Here is a 25,543-nt window from a genome sequence, read left to right as displayed (position 1 = left end):
AAAGTATTTAGATATATCCAAATATCGATGTTGTAAAGCAAAAACATGTGAAGATTTCATCCATCTATTCTAAATTATTTCATTAATATATAATATTAATCAATATACACTGATTTCGGTACAAATTTAAAGCATAATTAAAACGATTAAATTTTTTAAATATTGCATACATATGATACTTTTAAATTATATCATGAAGAGACAAAAACTATTCAAATACCTTGAAAATATTTCTTAATAAAATCATTTTGCAATGTTTCTACACCGTAAATTCATGTACAAAATTTTTAAACAAATGAAATCTTCATAAATTATTCTGAAACAAATATTGACAATTCAAAATTCAAGACACGAAATCCTATTTAGCGCCGACAACGATACTAGCGCTATAAACGGCACGTTATTTGTATTTCAAAAAATTTCGTTACAGCTGTTCATTATCTTTTATTCGAAGTGTGTGTGATTTTAGCGATGACTATGAACAAGATATGAACTACAAATACAAGCGGAGAATGTTGTCTATCCACCATATGTCTATCGTATAAGCTTGTTTGGTTATTTCCATCTCACGCGTACATAACAATTGGATTCGATTAAATATTTAATTAATAGTTATTTAAAAATATAAAGCAAACCCTTCGATGCTCTTTCTTACGAGCAAATATTTTAAATATTATAAGAAAATCATGCACAGTTTCAGCTTGTAATCCAAAGACCATCCATAACCTAATGTTTTGTCACTCATTCTTTATTAGAACTCGAATATAACGATTCTTTATTATTTCCATGCGACAAAAATATTTCAAACTAAACAGTAAAATATTTAAAATTTTAAATAATTATAAATGTGTTTAAACAAGAAGATCCTATCCTAATAAATCAATCAAAAATAAAAAACCATTCACAAGTAAATTTTCGAAGAAATTTTCTTATATTACACATCCTAAAAACATTAGCATCACTGGTTCACTCGTATGTGGAAGAGTGAATCCTTAACTTTGATTGGAAATGCAAAATATAAATAAATTAAATTTTTATAATTAATATACAATATAGATATATATTGGGTTTCAAATAAATATTATTTTTATGTAATTTATAAAAATGGCCGAAGTTCCATTGAGCTTAGGAGAAAAAACGTTTATTCTTCATGGAGTTGATGTAAGTATAAAATACATGTGTGTATACATTGTAAAATAAATTAAAGTTTTTGAATAAAAATCAATATACTTCCTTTGAAACGTTTAGGCAGATTTTAGAAATGATGGAAGAAAAAGATATGAATATCGATCATTCGAAATTGAAACCAATTTGATGCAACAAACGCATGGTTCATCAAGATTACGAATAGGAAATACTGACATTTTAGTTGGTGTTAAAGTAGAAATTGATTCACCATATATTGATCGACCATGTGAAGGAAAATTAGAATTTTTTGTAGATTGGTATGTTGTTTAAACACTAATCTAAACTTATACTCTTCATATAATTTTATTAATATATATATATAATATATTATTTTGTAGTTCAGCCAATGCTACCCCAGAATTTGAAGGTAAAGGTGGAGATGATCTAGCAATGGAAATAAGTAACATTTTGTCATTATCTTATCAAACTCCAGGTGCATTTAACTTAAAAGATTTATGTATTTTACCATATAAAAAATGTTGGAAAATGTTTGTTGATATTTTGGTAAGAGCTATTTGCATATATATTAAAAAAATACAATCACATTTGTGGTCCATATGAAGAAAATTTGAATATGTTCATAGATATTACAATGTGGAGGGAATCTTTTTGATGCTGTAGGTATAGCTGTAAAAGCTGCTTTATATAGTACAGAAATACCAAGAGTAACTGCTGCATCTCTTGATGGTGGAGAAGCAGATATACAAATATCAGATGATCCTTTTGATTGTATCAAATTAGATATTACAAATTATCCAGTTATTGTCACTTTGTGTAAAGTAAGTATATGCAGATATTGATTATTGCATAAAAATGAATATGATTTAAATTAATCGTTATCTATTTATAGATAAAAAATATAGATATTCTATTTTTTTTTAGATAGGAGAAAATTGTGTAATAGATCCTACTTCAGAAGAAGAAATGTGTAGTCCAGCAAGTACAATTATATCTATAATGCCAAATGGTAATATAACATCAATTGTCAAAATAGGATATGGTAGTATGCAAGATACTATATTACTTAAAATGCTAGAGGTATTTGAAAAATGGTTTATTAATATTAAAATGAGCATAATATTATTTTTGTGTCTATATATATGTATTGTAGTCAAAATAAATAATATATAAGAAATGTCAAATATTTCATGGAAATTTTATGATCATTTACAGATGGGTAAAACTATTGCACTTGCATTAAATGATGCTCTTATGAATGCATTAAAGAAAGAAACAGAACTTGGACCAACGAAACCTATAGTTGGATTTCTCAGATGAAAAATACAACATACTAATTTTAATGTACATAAATTTTAATGAAAATTGTATAAATGATTAAAAAAAAAAAAAAAGTATAGAACATTATTTTATATATAACCTTTTATTTTTTCGAATTTTCATATATTTTACAAAAATTTGAATACTATATTCTTTCTCTTTCTCTCTCTCTTTATTTCTTTCGTATATATAGTTCATTATATCTTCAATACATGAGTATTCTCTTGAATATACGTTCGAAACAAACTTGTTAAACCTAGAAATCCATTCGTTGAAAGTTTGAATGTTTCACCAATCGCCATAAGGATAGAAGAGCAAATATTATTTCTGTCATGAAAACGAACAAAAGAATCTGCTGCGATATTGCCATAAAGTTAGAAAAGTGGTTAAGGTATTATGTTGTTGTGCAACTGAAACAAATAATTCTTATTTAAAATATTTGTTTCGTTAGAAAAGATATCATTTTCCAAATTCGGATATGGAAGCAGAGCCTTTAGAACTTGAAGATGGCGAGATTGTCGATGATGAGGTCAGATATTAAGTATTTTGTTTTTGACAGGAGTCTAAATTAAAATGTATGAATATAAATACTCGTTCTCATGAAATTGTTCTTTCTGTTCTGTATTTAATAAATCATTGTTTATTATATTAATTTATTAATAATACGATATTTTCAATAAGACTGTTATTTTTAACAAATTTGTAAGATATTTAAAATTATCATATTTAACATTTTACAAGTATTTTAGATTTATATATGTAATATCTTTTAAAGTACATATCTCAATGTAAATATAATAATAAAATTGTATTATTAAAATAAATATACTATCAATTAAAGATTATGTCTTTCTATAGCCAACCGATATTTTTGAAGAATACAATGTACTGCAGAGGCCTCACGTGGTGCAAGCAACAGAAGGACAGACAAAACTGGGATATAGTGATGAATCAGATGATTCTGTGGACACAGAAAGTGATTCAGATTCCGATTCAGCACATACTAGAAACAAAAAACCTAAGTTGAAAATAAAAAGATCTAAAAGCTTATCTAATAATTGGGGAAAAAATAACGATAAATACAAAGTATGGTGTACACAGGTGCAAGAAGAATCGTTAACAGAAGATTTAGTTTCATGTGGTGTTACAAAGAAACTCTATCAAGAACGTAGCGTTGAAAGTTATAATTTTACTCTTCGATATCCATCAAATGCCAATGGATCTCGTAATAATATTAGTCCAGATGATGAAAAATATGGACAAAGACTAACCAATAAAAGGACAAATTCTGATAGACAAAATATAAAACTTAAATTAGGGAAAAGAAGAAATTCTATGGAAGTTGATGGTCAAAAGGGACCTATACGTATTGTAGCAGATTTAAGTACAACAATAAATTCAACAGATTCAGATGTTGCAATTGATATTGCGGATAAACTTTGCGAAAATAAGAATCTCCTTATAAGTAATTTTAAAAATATATTTTATATTCTTTAATCACTTATCTTCTTATAAAAAATATCTATTATAAATATTTGATTACTTGTTTCTTGTAGGAAAAATAGTAAAAATAATTGGAAAAGAAAAAGCAATTGACTTTTTTCAAAAAACCAAAAAAATCGAAGAAAATGGTGGTTTGTTAACAATGAATGGATCTCGTAGAAGAACAACAGGTGGTGTATATTTATGGCTTATAAAAAATGACGAACATATTCCACAAGAAAAAATCAGAGAAATATTTTATATCGATAAGAAAAAAAATGTGGAACAAAAAAAAATACAAGCTGATGAGAAAAGAAAAAAAACACAGGAACTCATGAGAAGCCTTGAAAGTGAGTTTTAAATTAAAATAATATGATGATGACAACCGAATATAGGAAAAAATTATCCACTTAATAAACATTATATTAAATTGTATAATATTTTGTATTTCTTCAGATGGATCTGATAAAGATCTTCCAGCTTTATTAACGAAAGCAGAGTTTTCTACCAGCCAGATTGCAGAAGAAGCAAGGTTAAGACGTGGTGTAGGAATGGATAGAATGCCTTTAGATTCTGATCGTACAGTAACTAATCCTCCACCTAGTCCCGTTACAGATGATCCAGATCACACTGAACATCATTCTGAACACTCTCCTCAATCAAGACAAGTTCAAGATTATGATGATTTTCTCGACATTGGTATAGATGTAGATAACATGGAAGAGTTTTGAATATCTTAATTTTACTCCACAAATTGGCATCAAAAGTACAATCCAGAATAATGATAATTTAGACTACAATGTGTATATGCAATAAATTTGTATGGTTTGTACATGCTCATCATATTCACAGATGACAATATTAGACTGACTTATACTGAAATAGTGAAACTTTTATTTGCTGTGTAATAATTATTTTACATTTTTTTTTTTACTAGAATTACATCTTGTTCCCTACATTTTTATATTGCAATCTAATATGCCATTTATGAATACAATGAGAGAAGATCTGAAATATATAGCCAAAGTACGAGATAAATTGAGGATAAAAATATTGCAAGGTACACATTACGTTATTACATAAAACAATTTGTGACGATAAATAGTGTCCATGTTAATAATGTTTTTAGAAACAAATAAAATTGATTATAATTTGTACTATGAACTAAAAGGACTAAATATTGTGCAAAAATTTTTGATCATGGCTTGATATAGTCGAATTGTTATAAAACTATGATTATATTATTATCATTTTGTATATTTAAGATTTAGCAATGCCATGATTATAAATTTTTACACATTAATATAATTATAATCTGTGGATAAACCTTTATATTAAATATACTTTATGAAATTATGTTTTTAAACATAATGTTATTAAAAATAACAAGTATAATCTTTTATTAAATTTATTAAGTTTTTAGTCAAAAAATGATTATCTTTAACATTTTCATTCGATATTTCTTGCTTTTGAAAAAAAAAAAACCTTAGACTATACAAATTTTAAGAAACTTTATTAAATTAATTATAGGAATGTTTTATTGTAAATTACGTTATGACTGTAAACTGATGCTTTTAAAAATGTTTTTCTTCATATCTAATCTTAAGTTCTTGATTTATAGTAGTAAACGTCTTGTATGATACATTTCATAGCACTGTAAACAATATTTTGTATGTTGTAATTTTGTCCCACATCTTAATAACAATTTTATATTTATACTTATATCACATATTTGTCTTTAAAATGATGAAAGTATAATTAAATTTTTAAATCATCATTAAAAAAGAAATATGTGTATAAATTTGTTACGAGCAGACATGTATAAAAGAAAAATAAAATCATGGATCAAAATCGAATTAAATAATTTATTATTATTTATATTTATTAATTAAATTAATTTTGTAAATATAAAAATCGTAATACAAGTACTTTTCTAACCTTTCTCCAATCACGTTAAATATCGTATGTACACAAGATACGATTCACAGATCTCTTTGACTAATAATTATACCATTTGCTCTAACAAAGAAAGTAATGTTTTGCATCTTTCCTTGACCTAAAATGAAATAATATCAGTATCTATGTAAATTAAAGAAAAAAATTATAAGTATCTATATATCTATACCTGTTCAATGGTACGATCTTCCAATTGTTGGCTAACCTTCAAAAATGTATTTTCCGAATACTCTTCCTTAATGGCTAAAAGAAGGATCATATCTTCTTGCCGTGTCCAAGGTTTGTCATTAATAAATTCCATTTCAGAATTTGTATCAGAATCACAATCATTTGAAACATCCATTTTTTCGAAACTTCTGCTACTACTTATTATATCTCTATCTTTTTCTGGACTAGGCGACATAATACTATCTTCTGTTAAAAATATATTTTTAATTATACGATCTTATGCGTATATATGATTTAAAAATAAAATCAATTGTGCTTACTCATATCATGTTCCATGTTCTTGTTCGTGAACATATTATCCTTTGAAGATATTTCTTTTTCAAATATATTTTCAATTGTAACACATTTGGTGGTATAGTCACTTTCTGAACATGAATTATCATAAGAATTTTGTTCCAATCGCGTCTTTCGTTCTATCTTCTTTTCACGTTTATTTATAGATTGTGGAGAGTATGCCTTTTTAGTAGATATTACTTCATCAGTGAATGTTACTTTTTTCAATGATTTTTTTGGTTCTCCGGATTTGGGTGGTGATTTCGTACCTCTTTTAGATCTTGATATAGTTCTTTCGTTATCTTCATTTTCTTTCACAGGTGAATTTTTGGGAAGACATTGTTTTTGACATGAATCGTCACCAATATCGGCTTTCGAAGATTTTCGGCGTTGTCTAGATGCAATAGGTGGTGTAAATTTATCAGCAACTTTTAAAGACACTCTTGCTATATTTTCTAATTTCTCTTTATCAGCTCCTGGGAATGTTATTTTTGCAGGACGTAAGCCTTCAGAAGTTTGAAGATATATTCGTCCATTAAGAAACTGTCAAATAAAAATTTATACATATGTAATGTAATAAAATTAAAGAAAGAGTAATACATATGTAATATAATAAAATTAAACGATTATAAATGTATACCCTAGTTCCACAAGATATACAATGTTCATTAGTATTTCTGTTATTTGAGTCATCTGCATTATGACAATCACATTTACAATTATCTCCACCATAAGGGTCTTCTTGGGAAACTGACATTGGTAATTCTATATTCTCATATAATTCTGGTGCATCATCTGTATATACTTTATTTTTATCATGAGGACCCAGTGGGAAAGTTAAATTTTCAAACATATCTACTGCAAATAAACTATATAAAAACCACAAAAAAATATATTTTACTAAACAGGTTTATAATCTGAATTCCATAAACATCAAAATGATTACCTTTCTGGAGGTTTACCATTAGGTAATATTTGTAAAAATAGATCCAGAACTAAGGGATGTGCCTTGAGGAGTGGAATCATAATATTATGAACATTTTCTAATGTTACATGAGGATCAGATGAAAGTTGTGTAATGGCCTGCATTATTTTTGCAAGCCGAGATGGCTGCTTAGTAAAATAGACTTGTATGACGTTTAAAAATTCGCTCATTTTTTGTAACATTATATATTCTACAGATTTGCCTATTAATGCAGCTTGATGTGGTTTTAAAAATAACAACAAATCTGAACACAATTCTGGAAAATCTCGTAATTTATCATAAATGTTTTGATATAAATCTATAGCTAATTTATCTCTAGTTATCATGTTCTTTTCTATCACTTCTTGCATCTCGGAGGATTCATACTTTTTAGAAAAAGAGATTTCATGTTCCAATTGATTAAGATTTTCAATTTTGTCATTGTAATCTAAAATTAATTTAATTACAATTTTTAAAATATCTGGATTATTAGATTCCAATGTCAAGTGTAATTTCTGAAGATATGATGCTGCAAATTCTGTATGAAAGTAAAAACAAAAATAATAAATTTATAATCTTTTCAAGTGTATAAATTGCATGGGAATTAAATCTAATTCAAGCAATATTGTATTGTAACATACTTTCTTCTCTTTCTCCTTCATTCAAAAGATTATCAGCTTCCAATAATCTTTTTATATTTTCTAATTCTCTAGCCTGTTTAGCCTTCTTTCTATTATCTTTTTTAATAGTAGTGCTTGCTAACATAAGTTCTGCAATTTCATCCTCATTGTCCTGCAATCAATGATCATATACAACTTATATTTTCTTGTAACTTTCTATTATTGCAGATTTGTAAATACATTTAAATAAATTGTAACTTACAACTTTTGATGAATCAGTAGAACACTCCAAATTTTTTTCCAGATCTCCCTTTCCTCTAGTCTTTGCATTATTGCAATTAGATACATTTTTTGATCCTAAACCTTGAGCCATTAGTTTCATATTTTGTGCACTCTTTGTTTTTGCCAAACGTGGAGTTGTTTTTCGTATTTGTGGAGATTGCAATAATGCTTCACTTGACTTTTTTGTTAGTTTCGTGTTTTTTATTTCTGCATTTAATGAATTAATCGATTCACTTTGTTTATCTTCCTTATTTGTTATTGCACTTTTGTCTGTATTTTCAGTACTTTTATTTAACATTTTTTTAGTATTGCTAATATCACATGGTTGTTGTGATCTAGCTGTATGAATATCAGATTTTCCTTGAGCATGTGATACATTTCTTGCTATTATATTATTTAATAAAAGTTTCGAATTTGGCATTATTTTAGGCAGAACATTTACAACTGGATTTCGTAGTGGATGATGTTTTGAAACATAAGGATATAGATAGAAATTATTATTTATTAGATTTTCAATCTTAGATATATCATTATATGAATTCAGAATACGTTTAGATTTTAAAAGATCCACTTTTGGTTTAGTCTACAATATTATCAAACCTATTTAGTATATTACTCTTACGTTTTTTATTTAATATACAAACAGTTTTCATTTACTTACATTAGTAAGATAATTCTGCCATTTTGGAGGTAAAAGATGTATTGGCTGATGTATCGGTGCTTTAAGATCACATTTTAATGTTATACAGTGTACTATTCTGGGAGCTATACCCTTGTCAAAATAACGCTATAATAAAATTCTATTAAAAATATTGTTTTATAAATGAAAAAATATATACCAATTAACTACCTTAATTGGATTTGAATCTTTGGCAGAACGTTGTCTTCGAATATAGAAAAATATTTTTTTTGATTCTCTAACAGGTAGTAAATGTTTAGCAATTAATTGAGCCACATCAAATAATTGGAACTTTTTACTTTTAAATTTCGTTTTTCGAGATGCCACAAATGGGAAGAATTGTTCAAGGCCTATTGCAATTAAACTAAAATAAAAATATTATTTATAACTATATTATGTACTAACATAATCTTTTAGAATTAAAATACTTACGTTTCTTCAGTCTTTAAAAATGGTATCTTTGTATATTTATTTAATTCACTTTTGAATGGTATATCTGGTAGAAGTTGTGGATATATCAAAGCTTTACTTTCAATAAATAATTTTATTAGATCAGGAGAAAATTGAGGTATATATTCCCATCTATTTTTAAGATGTTTTGTTTTTATAGTATTTTCATCTTCTATATATTTTTTAAATTCTTCATGAAATTTTGGATCCAAAAATTTATTTTCCCAATCAGAGACTAACTTTAATGCATCAAATACATTTTCTATGTTGAATGCAGAATTTGGCCCATTATTTAAATTTCTAAAGAAATAAATAATATATGATAATAAAATATCTATCCACAAATTTAATTAATATCTTATTAAAAATTTGATGTCTTGTAATATAACTTCTCGTATACCTTATGTTATTTAAACATTCTTTACATTTTTTTGAGAGGATATGTAAATCTGGGTGCATGTATGTCATAGCAAAATGTTGTGCCAATAGTTGAACATGTTGTTGAAATTGAATAGCTAGTAAATGGCGTTGCTCAAAATTTACTAACATTGAAAGTTCAGAATGATTCTATCATAAAACAAAACAATTGAGTGATCAATTAGCAATTAAATCAAGAAGTCAAATTGTTTTGAATTGTATCAAATTTATAGCAGCATTATATTTTTACCAATGTATTCTTTTCAACAGGTGTATCAATATTATCTGATAATTTCCTTTTCTTAGACACTTCTTGTTCTTCTTGTTTGATAAATGTATCTGTAAACTCAAACAAATCAATTAACTCCTTAAAAGTAATTTCGACATCTTTATCGGCTCTTAATTCTTCTTTATCCACTGAAAATATATAAACATTAGTATTATCATATATTCTATGTATTTATAATTAAATATATTATTAACATTTTTGTATTTCAAGATACTAACATAAATCTGTTTCTTCATCTTCTAAAATATTGTATTCAGGATCAGCTTCTGGATCATCTTCTGCAGTATGTTCTTGTTCTAAAGGTTGTGTAAATTCTTTCAAAAAATTACCCCAATCTTCATCGCAATCAGAATCATACATATCTGTTGTAATATCAGGGGGTACAAATGCCTGTTCAATTTGTTCTAACGGTGTTTCACTTAAGCAAAGTTTAGAACGTGTTCTATGACCAATACTTTCTTCTTCTGTTGGTACACAAGGTAAGCTAAAAAATGTAGATTTTAATGATGAAAAATAATTGAAATTACAGAAATATCATTTTCTTACCAAGGAATTTTAAAAATCCCCTCTGGATCATATTGAATATTAGGTGATTTAGGTTTTTTTTGTACAGCTGAATCAAGCTCATGTACTGGGATAGGTAGTTGTGACTCTATATCACCACTGGCGGAATTTTCTACTTCTCTATCATCATCACTTTGTTTATCTTGCTCTGGCTTATATTCTTCGTCAGAAGAATCTTCTGGGAATTCTTCATCTATTAATACTTGTAACGGTGGTTTCTTAACTGGCCTAGTGTTCCATAATACATTAACTTGTTCTACAGCACCTAATTCTCTATTATAAAATCAATTAAAACTTTCATACAAATTTATATATATTACAATATAATATAATGTATTAAGATAAATTACATACTTTGCTTTCGCTCTTGTGAGTTTAGGTTCAAAAATGATATCTTCTTCTGTATCATGTAAACGTTTCTGTACCACAGCCATTACTTGTTCATTGTTTGTAATAACACGTTTTAATATATTTTTTACATTTGTGGCAGTTAGATTAGTTTTTGCTGCTTTAGCATCAAGTTGTCTTTCAATTTCTTCTTCCATTTCGTTAAGAACCGACGTTTCTTTGACTGATTCTCTTTTATGTTTAGTTGGTGGATCATCATTATCGATTTCTGAAATATCTATTTGTAAATCAGCTGTCTCGGAATCAGACGAATTATCACTGTTTGTATAATCAAAGTCAAAATTAATTGAAAAAGATAGATTGCATTTTTTTGGAGCTTCATTAAGACGGTATGTAGGAATCGATGAATTTTGTTTTTCTTCGTTAACACTCTTTTTCGTTGTATTCATCCTTTATAAAACATAATTAACTCTCTATATAAGTTAGTGATAATTTAATACTCTCTTCATTATTTTCTTAAAACTCGTTAATGCTGTTCACCATCTATCGCTCGTAGTGACTTCAGCAATGTGTGGACAAAATATGAACTACATAATAGAAAATAGGAGAACACTATCCCCACTATGCGTCTATTAAATTAGCATATAAGCTTGTTAAGTTATACTCTTATCATGGGGTATATACAACACGTTCAGGCATAAATATTGAACGATTTTAACAAACAAGGTCTTATTTTAAAAATGAAAATTTAAACGAGGACATGGCTTTTTCGAATTTTTTAAAATGCTTTATTTTCATGTATAAGTTATTTTCCATAAAACACCATTTTCTGACACGATTTTTTTATAAAGAAAAGAAAACTTTTCAAAAGTTCGAAAAAACCATGTGCTCGCTTGAACCTTCATCTTTAAAATGAAATCTTGTTTATCAAAACCGTTCAATAATTACTTCTATACTCATTGGCATAAATCATTATAAAACTAGAGGTGATTTTAAACATAAAAGAAAGTGTTCTTCTAAATAGTTTTCTATTATTATTATCAATCTCGCTTTCTACTGGCTAAATTTTGCTATTATGTCAAATATTATTACATCATTATTAGAATATTACCGAAGAACAACAAACATGTGTAACAGAATTGGATCTTAGTTAGATATGTAATAAAATATAAATTATGATTTTATATATGTATTTCTATCATTACTTGAATAACTTTTTATATTAATTTGGTATCAAATGACATAAATAAAAATTGGTATAAATCACAATAATAAAAAATATCATATATTTTTATTAAATTTATGACATTTTGAAAATTTTTTTGTAATTAAATTCATTATAAAAAAATATGTTATGAAAAAATTATTTAATAGATAATAAATAATATCTTGAATGACTACAATTGTTAAAAAAGTTTTTTTATAAAGAAACGATTAAAAAATTTGTTTATATTTTTTATAGGTTATAATGCACGCAATTTTCTTTCATTGATAATATAATTTTTGAAAAAGAAATTACATGATGTTAAACCTCTATTTTCTTCGACGTATGCAAGTACGAAATGTAAGTTTAAAAATATTTACGGCTAATAAAAAAAACAACATAATATATACGATATATATAATTATATTTTTAGTTTTCAGTAAAAGTAGAAGTAAAACTTAATGATAGTACAAACACTTTAATTGAAAATAAGTTATTAAAGCATCGACATCATCCTGGAATTGTAAAACCACGAGTTGTAGAAGTACCTGACTGGATTAAAAATTCAATTCAGATAGTTTTAAAAGGTTTGTAATAATTGTTATTTAAATATGATATAATAATAATATAATATATAATGTGAAGTAGTTATTTTATTTTTTTCTTTACTATATAAAGATTCAAAAATTCCAACATCATATTTATGGGAAGGTGGACAAAAATTGATGAAACATTTACTTGGTAGATTTATACCAGATATACAACGAAATTTACAGAATAAAAAAACAAGATCACAAGCTACTATGTATTCTTCTAATTTGAATGAAAGAAATGAAGATATTATTGAATATAATATGAAAAATAATTCAACATTAGTTGAAGAAAAACAGCAATTGCATAATTCAGCTATTACTATTAATTATAACAGACGAACTGGTTTATTATATATAGTTGGTAGAAGTCAATATGAGTATTGTGCTGTATATAAAGTCTTAAATCAAATTAAAAGTAAGAATGTAAATTTTAAACCTCAAACTTTATTTGATTTTGGATCCGGAATTGGAACAGTTATGTGGTATGTATTAAATGCGATATGTATTAAGGATATATAAATATTAAATAATTATAAAAGATATTGTTAATTTAGGGCAGCATCTCAACTTTGGTCTGATTCTTTAAAAGAATATTTTGGTGTAGATTCTTCTTCTGAAATGAATGATTTGTCAGAAGAATTAAATAAATATAATACTCATCCAATTAAAAACATTTTCTACAGACAATTTCTTCCTGCACTTCCTGTGGTATAATTCTGCAATTTTATATGTACTATGTTTTAAATATTAAATGAATCTTTAATTGCATTTTTATGGTTATAGCCAACTTATGATATTGTTGTTAGTTCATTTTCTTTATTGGAATTACCTAATACAAAGGCTCGTTTTGATGTTATACAAAAACTTTGGGCTAAAGTTCAAAATTATCTTGTTATTATTGAAGATGGAACAAATGCAGGATTTACAGTATGTATTTTTGAAATTCCTTGAAATAACATTTCTTTTATTCTTATATGCAATATCAATCATCTTTTTAAAGGCAGTGAATGAAGCACGTGATATTATACTGTATAATATTTTGAAGTCAGATAAGTCAAATAATAATAATTGTGCTCATGTTTTTGCACCTGTAAGTACTATTAAAAAATATATGTTTATTCAAATTTTACTTATTTTAATCTAAATAATAAATTTAAATGTAATAGTTAACTTTCTTAACACTTTTTAAACTTTAAAACTAATGAAACTAATATAGTTAATATTTTATAAATCTTTTACTTTAGTGTCCTCATGATATGAAATGCCCAAGATATTACACAGATGATATTCCTTGCAATTTTGAGATTTCTTATTATACTTTACCATTGTCAGGTCCTTCTTTTTTAAAAAAACAACGCTATTCTTATGTCATATTGAAGAAAGGTATACTGAGTTACAATAAAATATCATTTTTATTAATATAAAATAACAGAATTATAGTGTTATAAAGAAAATATATCTTTTTAGGTGTACGATCAGATAGTGATAACCAATGGCCACGTATTGTACAACCAACATTAAAACGATCCAAGCATGTAATATGCCGTACATGTACAGCTAATGGGACATTAAAAGAAATCATATTCACCTCTTACAAATATGGAAAGTTAGTACATAATGTTTTTTGTTTATTTCAATAAAAATAATACATTGACTATGTTTAATACTTAAATTATGTATTTATAGGAATGCATATCGTTGTGCAAGAGTTAGCCAATGGGGAGATTTGTTACCTATAGAAATTAGTAAAGATAAAGTAACATGAATGAATAGGTTTTATTTTTTATTATTGTAATTAAAATAAAATGATAAATGTAATTAAATTTATAATAAAAATATAAATATAGTAAAAATATTTTCAATTTCACTTAATAGTTTAATACGTTCAATTTTAATGAATTGGTAGGAAATTGGAATTATGGGATATGCCTCATGTACAAGATTTTCATTAATAAATTTAATCATATGTAACAATATTTCTAATATTTTGATATGATAACGTTTGCATATGGATTATGTCCTAGCAGTAACTAATACTTTATATGGTTTTGGACCAGCAGTTACACCATCTAGAAAATCTAATGTGGATGGCTTTTTTTCTCCAGGTACTATAGAAAACGTAAATCTTTGTAAGAGAGCAGTTATTACAATGAATAAATTACTTCTTGCTAGTGACTCTCCCATACATCGATGTCGACCTGTTACAATTATAAATATATTTTTAAATTTTATGTTTCGATTGTATTTTTCGATCGTATTATAAATATAAACATACCTGTACTGAACGGCAAATATTGATCTTGTACAGAAATTCTACCATTTTTGTCAATGAATCTTTCTGGTCTAAATTCTTCTGGATCACTCCAAGATTTGTCCATAAGTAATCCATTAAAATTGACAATAATCATTGTATCCTATAAGTCATGTAAGCATCTATTTTTTATTGTATGGAACAACAATGTGTTTAATTCATAAATTTAGTTTTAACTAAAATATCATACTTTCGGAATTCGATGATCCATTATATATGTATCCTTTAAGGCTCTGTGTGGTACATTCAAAGTTCGCCCCATAAACATTCTTAATGATTCCAAAACAATGGCGTTTAAATAGATCATACTTTAATGAAATTATATATACATTTTTATTTAAATATCAAATATATTTAAATATTATAAAAATTATTAGCATTTGTGTACCTTGACCGATCGGCTAATGTTGGAAAACGTCCGTGACCAATAACTTGGTCGATTTCATCTTGCGCTTTTTTTTGAACATTAGGAAACAGTATTAAATACAGAAAACAAAAACCTAAAGCTTTAGATGTCGTTTCAGAACCAGCTATAAATAAATCTACACAAATAGCTAATAGCTGAGATTCTGTAAATAATACGATGGTTTTAAATATAGTAAATTAATAATTCCATATGTGTGTATAGCTAATTGCAGTATTAATGAAATTTAAAAGTATACCTGAAAATGTTTTACTACACTTTTCCGATTTTAGAACTGATAAATAAACATCCATCAAATCTCGTGGTGCATTCGGATTAAATGTATTCTTGTGGTTTTTTAATTCATTCTACAAGAAATATAATGAAATTAATATTTTTTGATGGGACAAAAGATTATACGATTCTAAAAAGGCAAAATTAAAAAAATTTTAATTTAAATGTACATAATATCAAACTTTCTTATCTATTACTACTTTAATAAGTACTTCTCCATTTTAATTATTAATAATAAGATCGTTTTTACATTCATTGCTTCCATATTTTATAAAATAAAGAAGATTATTTTATGAAAAAAGAAAAGAACTTATAAAAGATGTTTATAACACGCATATAATTACGCATATTTATTCCATTATTTTGACTTATTTTCTTAAAAAAAATTACTTGATTTTATACAATATACTCACATATAAGAATGACCAAAGTTGTTGATGCGTCTCTATGAACGATTGGTAACCAGAAAGTTTAGGTGCAATGAACCTTAATAATGGAAAATGACTGAACGGTGCACCTATCATATCGATCTCTTTTAAAAGTTTTGTAAGAATCTTTTGAAAATGTATCAATGTCTCGTCATTGATATTAAACCTGCATAATGAGGGAGAGAAAAATTTTTTACTTAGACCTATCTTTCGTAATGACCGACTCACATATATGTAATATCATAAAATATTAAAAAGTGACCTTTTACCAGCTATCATTCTCCATAACGTGTTCAGAACAGTCACGCCAAAGGCATCATCCATCGATATAATCATTTGTCTCGAAGTAAACGCATTATTCGATTTGTTATCATTTATTTTTATATTTAATTTATCATGGATATTATTCTTATTATTTATTTCCTTATCTATACTACATTTGTCGTTTACGTTATATTTAAATATTTTCCTTTCATTTTCAATCATTTTATTTTTCAATTGATAAATTTCATCATTATTATTAATACCAGTATTATAATTGTTACTAACTCTTGATGTTCCATTTATATTGTCATTTACATTATAACACTCTTTACGAAGCAATTTCTCAAAATATTCGACTAGTTTCGAAGCTTCCTCCTCTATAATTGCAGCCATATTATTTCTACCGTAACCAAAGTCTCTTAAATGACGAAGAACAAATCGACGTTGTTCTATCCACAATTGACCATCAACAACGATAAGACCTGATAAAAGAAACGTTAAGTAAAAAAATATATATAACTATTATATCTTATTAATTTATTTATATTTTACTCTATATATAAATAAATAATTTTCACCTCTTCTTTTACCCCAAGTTCTTGCTTTATACATAGGACCAGTTGGTCTACCTTCACAATCAGGATTTGAAAGCATAGAGCATACGCTATTATAATCGTTTAGTATCACTATGCGATCGCTACCGATTTTTAAACCAATCACTGGTCCATATTTTTCACAAAGCACGGAACAAGTTTTAAATAAATATCCTGTATTCTTTCGTATCCGCGCTATTTCCATCGCACTGCCAAGAATAGGCCACCATTTAGGACCTATAAATTATTTATATAATAATATAAACATTTTTTACAAAGTGTCTCACACTTAATTCGATCATTTGACCTTAAGATACTGGTATTTTTTTCTATGGGAAATTCGTAAAATAGTCATCAATGATATTAGCATTACAACAACATCGGAAAACGTAAAAGAACATATTAAAATTGCATGTGTTAAAATAACGCATTCTTGTATTAATCAAAGTGTTGTCTCTTTTGAATCAAATAATTACTTTCTATGACATTTTTTACATCATTAAAAGGAAGGTATTGAAGCTGGTCGAATTAAGATGAGGCACCCTATATATTACAAACTTTCTCAAAATGATGTACCTGGTGGATATCCTTTAGGTTTGCGTGACTCCAAGTATAATAGTAATATTATTGATATGAAAAATAAACTAATTGTGACAATCATTCTGAAAAACAATGAAATATAAGCCACTTCAGTTACAAATCTATCAAATCTATAAATCATAAACTCCTTAATACTTTGCGGTCTATAGTCTTTCAAGAAACCATCATACTCTTCTGTTCAAAAATATTCCGAAAACACAATATGTATTAAGAACACATTATTCAGTGTTTTTTAACAATACACATACCGATATAAATAATTGTTAAATTACCAAAACTATAGATCTATTTTTATCATTTCTATCAATTTGACAAGTGTACAATTTAAAAGAAATACTTTATTCGATATTATTTATTATTTATTTAATTTGACAACAATAAATAAACAAATGCACCTTTCAATTAGCATTTCTTTAATAATTATAATTTTATTAATAGTAAAAAAGAAAATCTACAATCCATCATTTTTACAGGTTTAATAGTTCTAATATTAAAATTAAATATATAATATCCAAATTTCTTTTATCGTAAATTTTCTAAAAATTACAAGGTTTACTTTTTGCATATGTATTTTACTTTCTCATAAAAAGTTCACGCGTTTTTCAATTACGACATTTTTTCGTCTATGGACCGCGAAATATTAATATAGTTGAGATAGGCTATAACTTTCTGTAGATATAAATAAATAAAAATGGTATAAAAGAAACTATAATTTATTGTAATATATTTACTAAAATATGATCTATTTCAATTATCAAAGTTATATTATTTGTGCATATGTAATGGTGTATATTCGCGAAGCAATATCTTTGAAGGTGAAAGTAAAATACGGTATTTAAGAGAAAGTGGTATACGGAAGAAACGAAAATGCACCGTCATTTGTCTTATACTATAATGCCTTATATAATGATTTTAATATAGCAAGGGAAATTTGTTATTAAAACACAACCAAAATTTTACTATAAATTATAGTACTTTCTACTGCCGTATAACGTTCTTTTATTATTATTATTATTATTATTATTATTATTATTATTATTATTATTATTATTATTATTATTATTATTAATATATTTTTGTGCCGTATTATACTCATAAAAAATACCTCGAAACAAAAATTAAACTAAAAGATTAATATTGTAGATAATAAATAATTAATTTTTAACGATGAAATATTACAATTTTGGTTTTCCGTTTATATATTTATTATATTTACAATTTATGGAACTATACGAACGTATTAATAAATAGTCTTTAATTATTTATATATATATATATATATATATATATATATATATATATTAAGCTTTAAATGTTGATATTTTCTAACGATGGCTATATTTTCATGTTAAAGATGATGTGAGCAATTTAGAATAAAACGTTAAAACGTATAAAAACAAAGTTAAATATAATAACTTTAATCACCGTTGTCAACAAATTAAAATTATGAAACAATTACCATTAATTATTAATATACATATGTTTCAAAAATATAATATACAAATTTTTCATTTATTTTATATATTCCCGTTTTAAGAGGCCATTTTATATATCGCTTAAGTATTCGTTTTTCCTTAAGGAAAATTTAACGTAATATAAACAATTCCTAGTATTAAAAATTATTTTAGCTTTTAAAATACACTGATTTTTACCTTGTTTCTCAAGAGCAATCGTCCCGTCCGTTGTATAAATCGAACTAGTTGTGGTCCAGCACTCAACCTGCTTTTAAATACCCCTCCTCTTCTCTTTATCGTAACTAAATGGTGTAAAGATATAGAATACTACATTATCGATATTGTGAAATTATTTATATAAGAAACAATTCAATTCTTTTTTCTTTTCTCCTATATTTATATACGCACGAACGCATACACACACATACACACACATATACAGACTATTTTGCTGTAAATGATTATAAACTTAATTACTTTTTAATCATTCATAATAGTAAAACAAGTCTTTAAATCGATTATATGCTTTTTTTCAATATCATGGAAATATTCCAGAGAAACTTTAGAAAATGTCTTTGATTTTATAATTATTCACACCACTATGTATATATATATATATATATATATATATACACATATGTATAGGGTGTTTCAAAACTGAATACACGAATTGTGAAGAATGATTAGGGAGACCAAGGCAAAAATTTTTTGTCAAACAAAAAATCATGGGGTCGTTATCCAGTTACGCGATCAGATTATCAACCAATAATTGCGTTGGCAAGAGCAGTTTCTATAGATGAAATGATTTTCATCAGTCAATTGTCAAGTTTATATTTGTATGACCATTATAACTGGTTTACTTCGTTATCATTCAATACCTGTCCGACAGTTGTGTTACATCAACGAAGTGTATCCGATCTCATGTTATCTGATAAAAGATATTTACCTTGGTCTCCCTATATTGAGTTCTGAGCATATATATACACACTCACACAATACACACACACACGCATATACATTGTTTTTGTATGACGTCTTGTCAGCGGGAGAGTTCAAAGAGCTATGACAATAGCAGAACGCGCGATGAAAATAGAAGAGCGATCGTTTATTCGGTGAGACGGAAGGTAAACACAGCTGATCGCTCCCGTTAGATTTTGATAAGTGAGTGATGTCGGCGTCTCTATGTATCATAGCAACGCGAGTAAGGCGTAAGACACACGTGTAGTGGGGACAGTATGTAAGCGACCACTATACGATTAGAAAATGTCTCAGTATGATCTCGGACTCGCATGATACTAGTCGTTCGCGATTAACCATATGAACGATCTGCTAAATAGTCCAACTCGCTTTCATAAAACCGTGCCAAATGATACTCCGGCAAATCTTTGGTTACAATTTATTCTTTGTCTACGAACGTTAATACGATATTTATTATTTTTTTCTTAAGACATATAATATTTAATATTAATTTATTTCATATTTCTTATCTATACATCTTTCTCCATCTTTCTACCTTATCTGCATTATTTATAGTTATCAAGATTTCTTATTTTTATACATCATTTACATGTTAACTTCAGTACTTAAGTTTTACTTTTAACCAGTCATATTTATGTAGCTTTCTTTTCTCCCATTAGATTTGGGAAAGTAAAGAAAGTTATTCTTTCTTATAAGCTTACTGCATATATTCAAGATACAAAACTTTTCAAAAAATGCCGTAGCTATCTTAATATTTATCTGTTTGAAAAATCTATTAAATTATGATAAATTTTCTTTAGTGTTATTTACATCCTTGTATATCCCTTTTTCTTTATGAATTTTTTTTTTCTCTTTTTGTTGCATCCTTCAGGAATCATTGTCACTCTGTTTAAATTTCGTAATATTGGGATGGTTCTTTCTGTCGGTGGTGATGGTGTAAATTTTTCCGATTCAACAGGAGGTTTAAAAGTACTGAGATATCTTGATGATGTTATTAATGAAACCGATCTGTGTGTAATATCCTCATCCTCATCCTCATCCTCATACTCATCCTCATCCTCATCCTCATCCTCATCCTCATCCTCATCCTCATCCTCATACTCATCCTCATCCTTATCCTCATACTCATCCTTATCCTCATCCTCATCCTCATCTTCATCCTCATCCTCATCCTCATCCTCATCCTCATACTCATCCTCATCTTCTTCAAAAGAATGAACGGTGGTTCTTCCTTCAATCGTTTCAAATAATGGAGTGACTTCATCCTTCGTTTCTTCCTCAAATCCATTTCGTCTTTCTACGTCAAAATCATCCGTCGTCAATAAAGACACGAAATCAGAAGGTGTTGTAAAATATAATTTTAAATCCGTCTCTTCGCTTTCAGTAACAAATAATTTACTTTTTTCGTCAAAAGAGTCAGTAGTTATATCTATTTCCAAATATATACTACTATCAGTTATTGTTGGAAATATTTCAGTCTGGGTAATCGTTCCTATTTCAGTAACCAAAGATATATTTAGTGTTGTTTCATCTGGCGAGACAATAAATTTCGGAAGGGTTATATCCAATTTGGTTTCCGATTCAATTTCAAGCATACCTAATGTGTGATCATGTTTTTTATGAGAGCTTTGATCAGCCCACCATTCTAAGTGTTCTGTTGTGGAAGTGAATATTTTATCTGAAGTTAGGGTAAACTCTTCGATGGTAGAAACCGAAGATGTTGTCGTCGATGTTTTTTCGAAATCTTTGAAGGTTTCAGAAATCGTTGTTGATGTTTCAAGTTCTTTTATCATCGTTATTGTTTTCATTTCCGTTAAGATAGGTTTTGTAGTCAATGAAACTATCGGGACAGTTTTATTCTCAATGATCTTGCTTGTTTCCTTCTCAATAATCTCAGTAGTTTCAAATTTCGAAGTAGTTTTTCGATCGAATATAGTCGTTTCTTCTTCTTCTTCGTATTCATACCAGGTTGTGATAGATTTATCTTCATCTTCATATTTGTCCTCCTCGTATGCTTCTTCATAATCTTTACCATATTCTGTATCATAGAATTCTTCATATTCTGAACTATCTGTTACCGTTTTCATTTTCTTATCGAACATTGTTTTCAATGTTTTTAAAGATTCTGTTTTGTTAAATATATCGATGGTAGTGCTAAGTGGTAAGAATAGAACAATTTCTTCCGTTGTAGTCGCTTCTGATGACGTACGAGTTATCATATCAGTTTGCAAAAATGACATAGGTGTTGATGGATAGGTTTCAAAGAAAGATGTAAACGAAGTGTTTTCGTAAGGAGTGAAATCAATTACAGGTGTTGTTATTAAAGGAAAGATTTCCTCCTCCAAGGTAGTAGATGTAATTTCTATCGATGGAATAATTGTAATTTCGAAATCTAGCAATGTAATTTCTTGAGATGTCAAAAAAGTAGAAGTAAAAAGTTGCGAAATTAGTTCGACTATTGTGCTTATTTCTTCTTCCAATTCGGTATATCTTACCGAGTAAGTAGACGTAGGTAATGTATACATTTCTGATAATGGTGAAAGGGACATACTTTCGGAAAATGGACTAAACTCTGTTAAAGTTGATAGCGTTGTGCCTGTCGGTTCCAAAATTTCTTCCGTTATTGTAATAATTTCCGTTAACATTGTAGAAGGTAATGAAACAGTAGTCTCTAATATTTGATCAGCATAATAAGTATCAAGTGTTGCCGATGTTGTTACGAAAACATAAGTTTTACTTTCCGTTATTGCAGAGGTCTGTAAAGAAAAAACTGTAAAACTATATGTGGTTTCTATTGAAGAAATAAATATAGTTTTGAAAGCTGGAGATGTACTTTCTTCAGTGATTGATAAAGTTGATAATGTTGTTGTGCTTGACGGTTCCAAAATTTCTTCTGTTAACGTGGTAATTTCCGTTGATATTGTAAAAGACAATGGAATAGTTGTTTCTAATATTTTAGGAACTGTCCTATCAACATAATAAGTAACGAATGTTGCCAATGTTGTTTCGAAAACGTAAGTTTCACTTTCTGTTGTAGCTATTGATGTTTCTAAAGATGAAACTATATAAGTATATGTGGTTTCGGTTGAAGTTGGGATCTCTGTAGTTATTGGCACTTCTTCTACTGTCGTTATATTTATAATTATTTCCGTCGTTGTAATTTCAGGAGTAATGGTAAACGTAGTATAAATTATTTCTGTTGTAAATAAATCAGCCTCTTCTTCTTCTTTCATTGATAACGTTGTACTTTCTAAGGAAACAGAACTAATCGTTTCTGTAAACTCTATTGTTTCATATTCTGTTATAGTACTCATAAAAAATAATATTTCTGTCGGGCTTGTAAAATCCGATATTTTTATATCAGTTATATTTGAATACGTCTCCATTGTATACGGAGATGTAAAAGTGATTGTTGTAATTATCTCGCTTTCTTCTGTTTCTTCTATAAACTCTGTAGTATTTACACTTTCCGTAATAGTAATAGGAGTAATTATCGACGTTTCAAATGTCATCGTGGATTGCGTTGTAACAGAAGTTATTGTATCATACGTAATCATTAATTCTGTTTCCTCAAATAATGATGATTCTGTTATATTTTCTATCCATGTTGTCATTTCCTCGACAGTTAAAAACGGTAATGTCTCCATGATTGTAACTTCTGTAATAGATATCAGAGTACTTTTGTACTCCATTGTCATACTTGTCGCTTCTGTTGTGCTTTCTGAAGTTGTACTAGGTGAAATACTAGTATAAATTGTAAATTTTGTAGTCACTCCAGGTAACGACGTTTCCATAATTTCTGTTGTTGTTGATTCGATAATAGATATCGTAGTTACAAATGATGATGCTTCTGTGACCGCAAAACTCAAAGTTGGCTCTCTTAATTCTGTAGTCCGCATAGTTTCAATTATTGATAATAATGTAACAAAAGGAGTAACATCAATTTCTTCACTCGTTAAAGTATAAGTTACTTCGGTTTGTAATTGTTCTAAATCGATTGTCGTTAATGCCGTAGTGAATGTTGTAATTTTTTCTTCGTAATAATCATACCAATAAGTACTTATTTCGGGTTCCTCGTAATCATACTCATACTCATCTTTATCATTACTTTCTAGATTTTCATCTATGTAATAATCGTAATCGATTGTGTTGTTTTTCGTCACTTCTTCCTGACTCTTTGAATCATTGTACATTCTTTTTATATCATTTCTTCGTTTCTCTTTGTTTTGCATTTTTAATTCTCTCTCAGGAAGCTTACGCGAATTCGATGATTTTACATTTCTTATGTTATAAATATTAGCATTTGTGACTGTAGTAAAATATTGTTTTTTAATATTTCTTATATTTCTTAACAATAATGAACTTTGATCGTCAAATCGCGACGTATGAGATGAGTAATAAGCATTTCTTTTTTTTCTTAAATATGATTTTTCTGATAATTTATTCTTCCTTTTTGAATCTTCATTACGATGCATTTTGAACGGTTTATAATTCCTTAATTGATGTTTAATGTGACGTGGCATTATCACTGACTTTAAATTTCTACCTAATCGAAAGTGTATCGGTATATTATAGTTTTCATTATTATTTCGTTTCTTTGTCAAACTATCTTTCTCTTGATTATATTGTAATAGAAACGACTTCTTGACATTATGTTTTACGTTTATCGAATTAGAAACTGTGCGTAATCCTATATCAATAAAAAAATATCGTGGAATATAAATCTCCAAATATATGTATTTGAAATTGCCATTTTGACTGACGTAAAAATTGTCAGTTGCATAAAATCCGTAATGTACAATGAATTCATCTATCCTTAAAGGATCATAATCGATAATTTGAAACTTGATTTGTATGAAATAAACTTTCATGCTCTTCGATAAATTAAACGATATATTATTCGTATAATTTACATTTAAAAAAGTAACTTTCATTGTTCGGGTCGGATCATTCAATAATTTCTCTAAAAAAAAAATAATCGTTTTTAGGATCGTTCGTTATCACTATTAGAATTTATGGATATATACCTGATCTTGAAATTGATTTCACAGAAACATCGTAATTGGAGTTTTTAATAAAACTCGATTTTAGTATAGCTCGAGTTTTTTTATTCTTTCTTATATCTATCCCTTCTTCGGAACTTCTTTTTATATAAATCATAGTGTAAAACATAATGAGAACAATAATTCTCATAGCTTTATATTGTAAGCACTTTCAATCTTCATCATTAGATTGTGATTTACACAGAGTTTTGTCGAGCTCTTGTAAAATTTTTTAAATGGTAAACAATAATCATGAAATATCATTTCGATGTCATTTCGATGTAATACATTTTTTTCTAGTAAATTAACGATAAATCAAATACTCATACGTACATGACAATAAGTAAAGGTTGTAACAAGA

At 27.2% G+C, this 25,543-nt stretch overlaps 6 protein-coding genes across 13 annotated transcripts; 3 read left to right on the top strand and 3 right to left on the bottom strand.

Annotated features, from left to right (window-relative positions):
* The first annotated feature begins 246 nt into the window (after positions 1–246).
* Positions 247–2,857, top strand: LOC124951534 (exosome complex exonuclease RRP42-like). Of its 2 annotated transcripts, none has more exons than XM_047500063.1 (6): positions 247–1,161; positions 1,249–1,445; positions 1,527–1,692; positions 1,773–1,967; positions 2,071–2,226; positions 2,362–2,857. In XM_047500063.1, exons 1-6 carry the CDS (start codon positions 1,105–1,107, stop codon positions 2,464–2,466), a joined length of 876 nt encoding a protein of 291 aa, XP_047356019.1. In that variant the 5' UTR covers positions 247–1,104; the 3' UTR covers positions 2,467–2,857. The 2 variants fall into 2 exon arrangements, with proteins under 2 accessions (XP_047356019.1, XP_047356020.1); XM_047500064.1 differs by having other exon boundaries at positions 254–1,161; positions 1,253–1,445.
* LOC124951533 (phosphorylated adapter RNA export protein) lies at positions 2,853–5,103 on the top strand. The gene is made up of 4 exons (XM_047500061.1): positions 2,853–2,995; positions 3,325–3,931; positions 4,023–4,298; positions 4,405–5,103. Exons 1-4 carry the CDS (start codon positions 2,945–2,947, stop codon positions 4,677–4,679), a joined length of 1,209 nt encoding a protein of 402 aa, XP_047356017.1. The 5' UTR covers positions 2,853–2,944; the 3' UTR covers positions 4,680–5,103.
* A 341-nt stretch (positions 5,104–5,444) lies between these two features.
* LOC124951568 (GON-4-like protein) lies at positions 5,445–11,595 on the bottom strand. 5 transcript variants are annotated; one of them, XR_007101642.1, is made up of 16 exons: positions 11,025–11,595; positions 10,653–10,943; positions 10,325–10,590; positions 10,068–10,234; positions 9,801–9,967; positions 9,383–9,700; positions 9,122–9,314; positions 8,933–9,058; positions 8,252–8,854; positions 8,011–8,161; positions 7,352–7,907; positions 7,046–7,274; positions 6,393–6,948; positions 6,074–6,318; positions 5,878–6,004; positions 5,445–5,684 (listed from the first exon to the last, which is right to left on the bottom strand). XR_007101642.1 is itself a non-coding variant. In XM_047500145.1 (15 exons), exons 1-15 carry the CDS (start codon positions 11,465–11,467, stop codon positions 5,954–5,956), a joined length of 4,362 nt encoding a protein of 1,453 aa, XP_047356101.1. In that variant the 5' UTR covers positions 11,468–11,595; the 3' UTR covers positions 5,794–5,953. The 5 variants fall into 5 exon arrangements, 1 of the variants encoding a protein (XP_047356101.1); XR_007101643.1 differs by having other exon boundaries at positions 5,445–5,602; XR_007101641.1 differs by having other exon boundaries at positions 5,887–6,004.
* A 71-nt stretch (positions 11,596–11,666) lies between these two features.
* LOC124951570 (methyltransferase-like protein 17, mitochondrial) lies at positions 11,667–14,610 on the top strand. Of its 3 annotated transcripts, none has more exons than XM_047500149.1 (10): positions 11,667–12,004; positions 12,481–12,582; positions 12,656–12,809; positions 12,901–13,297; positions 13,370–13,523; positions 13,599–13,742; positions 13,816–13,905; positions 14,060–14,198; positions 14,283–14,421; positions 14,502–14,610. In XM_047500149.1, exons 2-10 carry the CDS (start codon positions 12,538–12,540, stop codon positions 14,578–14,580), a joined length of 1,341 nt encoding a protein of 446 aa, XP_047356105.1. In that variant the 5' UTR covers positions 11,667–12,004; positions 12,481–12,537; the 3' UTR covers positions 14,581–14,610. The 3 variants fall into 3 exon arrangements, with proteins under 3 accessions (XP_047356105.1, XP_047356104.1, XP_047356106.1); XM_047500148.1 differs by having other exon boundaries at positions 11,667–12,176; XM_047500150.1 differs by having other exon boundaries at positions 11,698–11,744.
* Positions 14,611–14,701: 91 nt separating this feature from the next.
* On the bottom strand, positions 14,702–17,769 carry LOC124951569 (probable cytochrome P450 303a1). Its single transcript, XM_047500146.1, has 9 exons — positions 17,685–17,769; positions 17,094–17,345; positions 16,514–16,997; positions 16,237–16,417; positions 15,789–15,897; positions 15,515–15,695; positions 15,317–15,434; positions 15,091–15,229; positions 14,702–15,013 (listed from the first exon to the last, which is right to left on the bottom strand). The coding sequence occupies exons 1-9, from the start codon at positions 17,767–17,769 to the stop codon at positions 14,829–14,831; spliced, it is 1,734 nt and encodes a 577-aa protein (XP_047356102.1). The 3' UTR covers positions 14,702–14,828.
* Positions 17,770–17,872: 103 nt separating this feature from the next.
* On the bottom strand, positions 17,873–24,333 carry LOC124951719 (M cell-type agglutination protein mam3-like). Its single transcript, XM_047500525.1, has 2 exons — positions 21,332–24,333; positions 17,873–17,882 (listed from the first exon to the last, which is right to left on the bottom strand). The coding sequence occupies exons 1-2, from the start codon at positions 24,331–24,333 to the stop codon at positions 17,873–17,875; spliced, it is 3,012 nt and encodes a 1,003-aa protein (XP_047356481.1).
* Between the last annotated feature and the right edge of the window lie 1,210 nt (positions 24,334–25,543).

The sequence above is a fragment of the Vespa velutina genome, chromosome 9 (genome assembly GCF_912470025.1).
Source record: "Vespa velutina chromosome 9, iVesVel2.1, whole genome shotgun sequence".
Lineage (NCBI taxonomy): Eukaryota > Metazoa > Arthropoda > Insecta > Hymenoptera > Vespidae > Vespa > Vespa velutina.
Note: the sequence above shows the minus strand (reverse complement) of the source record. Positions and strands in the feature narration are given on the sequence as shown.

What these genes read in the sequence shown, in the direction of transcription:
- LOC124951569 (XM_047500146.1), bottom strand. Translation starts at nt 17,769, where the DNA reads ATGATTGTCACAATTAGTTTATTTTTCATATCAATAATATTACTATTA. An exon ending in AACTTTGGTCATTCTTATAT is followed by an intron (nt 15,898 to 16,236) that starts GTGAGTATATTG and finishes TATTTCTTGTAG; the next exon opens with AATGAATTAAAAAACCACAA. An exon ending in ATATTTGCCGTTCAGTACAG is followed by an intron (nt 15,014 to 15,090) that starts GTATGTTTATAT and finishes TAATTGTAACAG; the next exon opens with GTCGACATCGATGTATGGGA.
- LOC124951533 (XM_047500061.1), top strand. Translation starts at nt 2,945, where the DNA reads ATGGAAGCAGAGCCTTTAGAACTTGAAGATGGCGAGATTGTCGATGAT. An exon ending in AAATAAGAATCTCCTTATAA is followed by an intron (nt 3,932 to 4,022) that starts GTAATTTTAAAA and finishes TGTTTCTTGTAG; the next exon opens with GAAAAATAGTAAAAATAATT. An exon ending in ACTCATGAGAAGCCTTGAAA is followed by an intron (nt 4,299 to 4,404) that starts GTGAGTTTTAAA and finishes GTATTTCTTCAG; the next exon opens with ATGGATCTGATAAAGATCTT.
- LOC124951570 (XM_047500149.1), top strand. Translation starts at nt 12,538, where the DNA reads ATGATGTTAAACCTCTATTTTCTTCGACGTATGCAAGTACGAAAT. An exon ending in TTCTTCCTGCACTTCCTGTG is followed by an intron (nt 13,524 to 13,598) that starts GTATAATTCTGC and finishes TTATGGTTATAG; the next exon opens with CCAACTTATGATATTGTTGT. An exon ending in GAACAAATGCAGGATTTACA is followed by an intron (nt 13,743 to 13,815) that starts GTATGTATTTTT and finishes ATCTTTTTAAAG; the next exon opens with GCAGTGAATGAAGCACGTGA.
- LOC124951534 (XM_047500063.1), top strand. Translation starts at nt 1,105, where the DNA reads ATGGCCGAAGTTCCATTGAGCTTAGGAGAAAAAACGTTTATTCTTCAT. An exon ending in TTATTGTCACTTTGTGTAAA is followed by an intron (nt 1,968 to 2,070) that starts GTAAGTATATGC and finishes ATTTTTTTTTAG; the next exon opens with ATAGGAGAAAATTGTGTAAT. An exon ending in TATTACTTAAAATGCTAGAG is followed by an intron (nt 2,227 to 2,361) that starts GTATTTGAAAAA and finishes GATCATTTACAG; the next exon opens with ATGGGTAAAACTATTGCACT.
- LOC124951568 (XM_047500145.1), bottom strand. Translation starts at nt 11,467, where the DNA reads ATGAATACAACGAAAAAGAGTGTTAACGAAGAAAAACAAAATTCATCG. An exon ending in AAGATTCAAATCCAATTAAG is followed by an intron (nt 9,059 to 9,121) that starts GTAGTTAATTGG and finishes ATTTTATTATAG; the next exon opens with CGTTATTTTGACAAGGGTAT. An exon ending in GTATATCTTGTGGAACTAGG is followed by an intron (nt 6,949 to 7,045) that starts GTATACATTTAT and finishes TTTATTTGACAG; the next exon opens with TTTCTTAATGGACGAATATA.
- LOC124951719 (XM_047500525.1), bottom strand. Translation starts at nt 24,333, where the DNA reads ATGTACAATGATTCAAAGAGTCAGGAAGAAGTGACGAAAAACAACACA.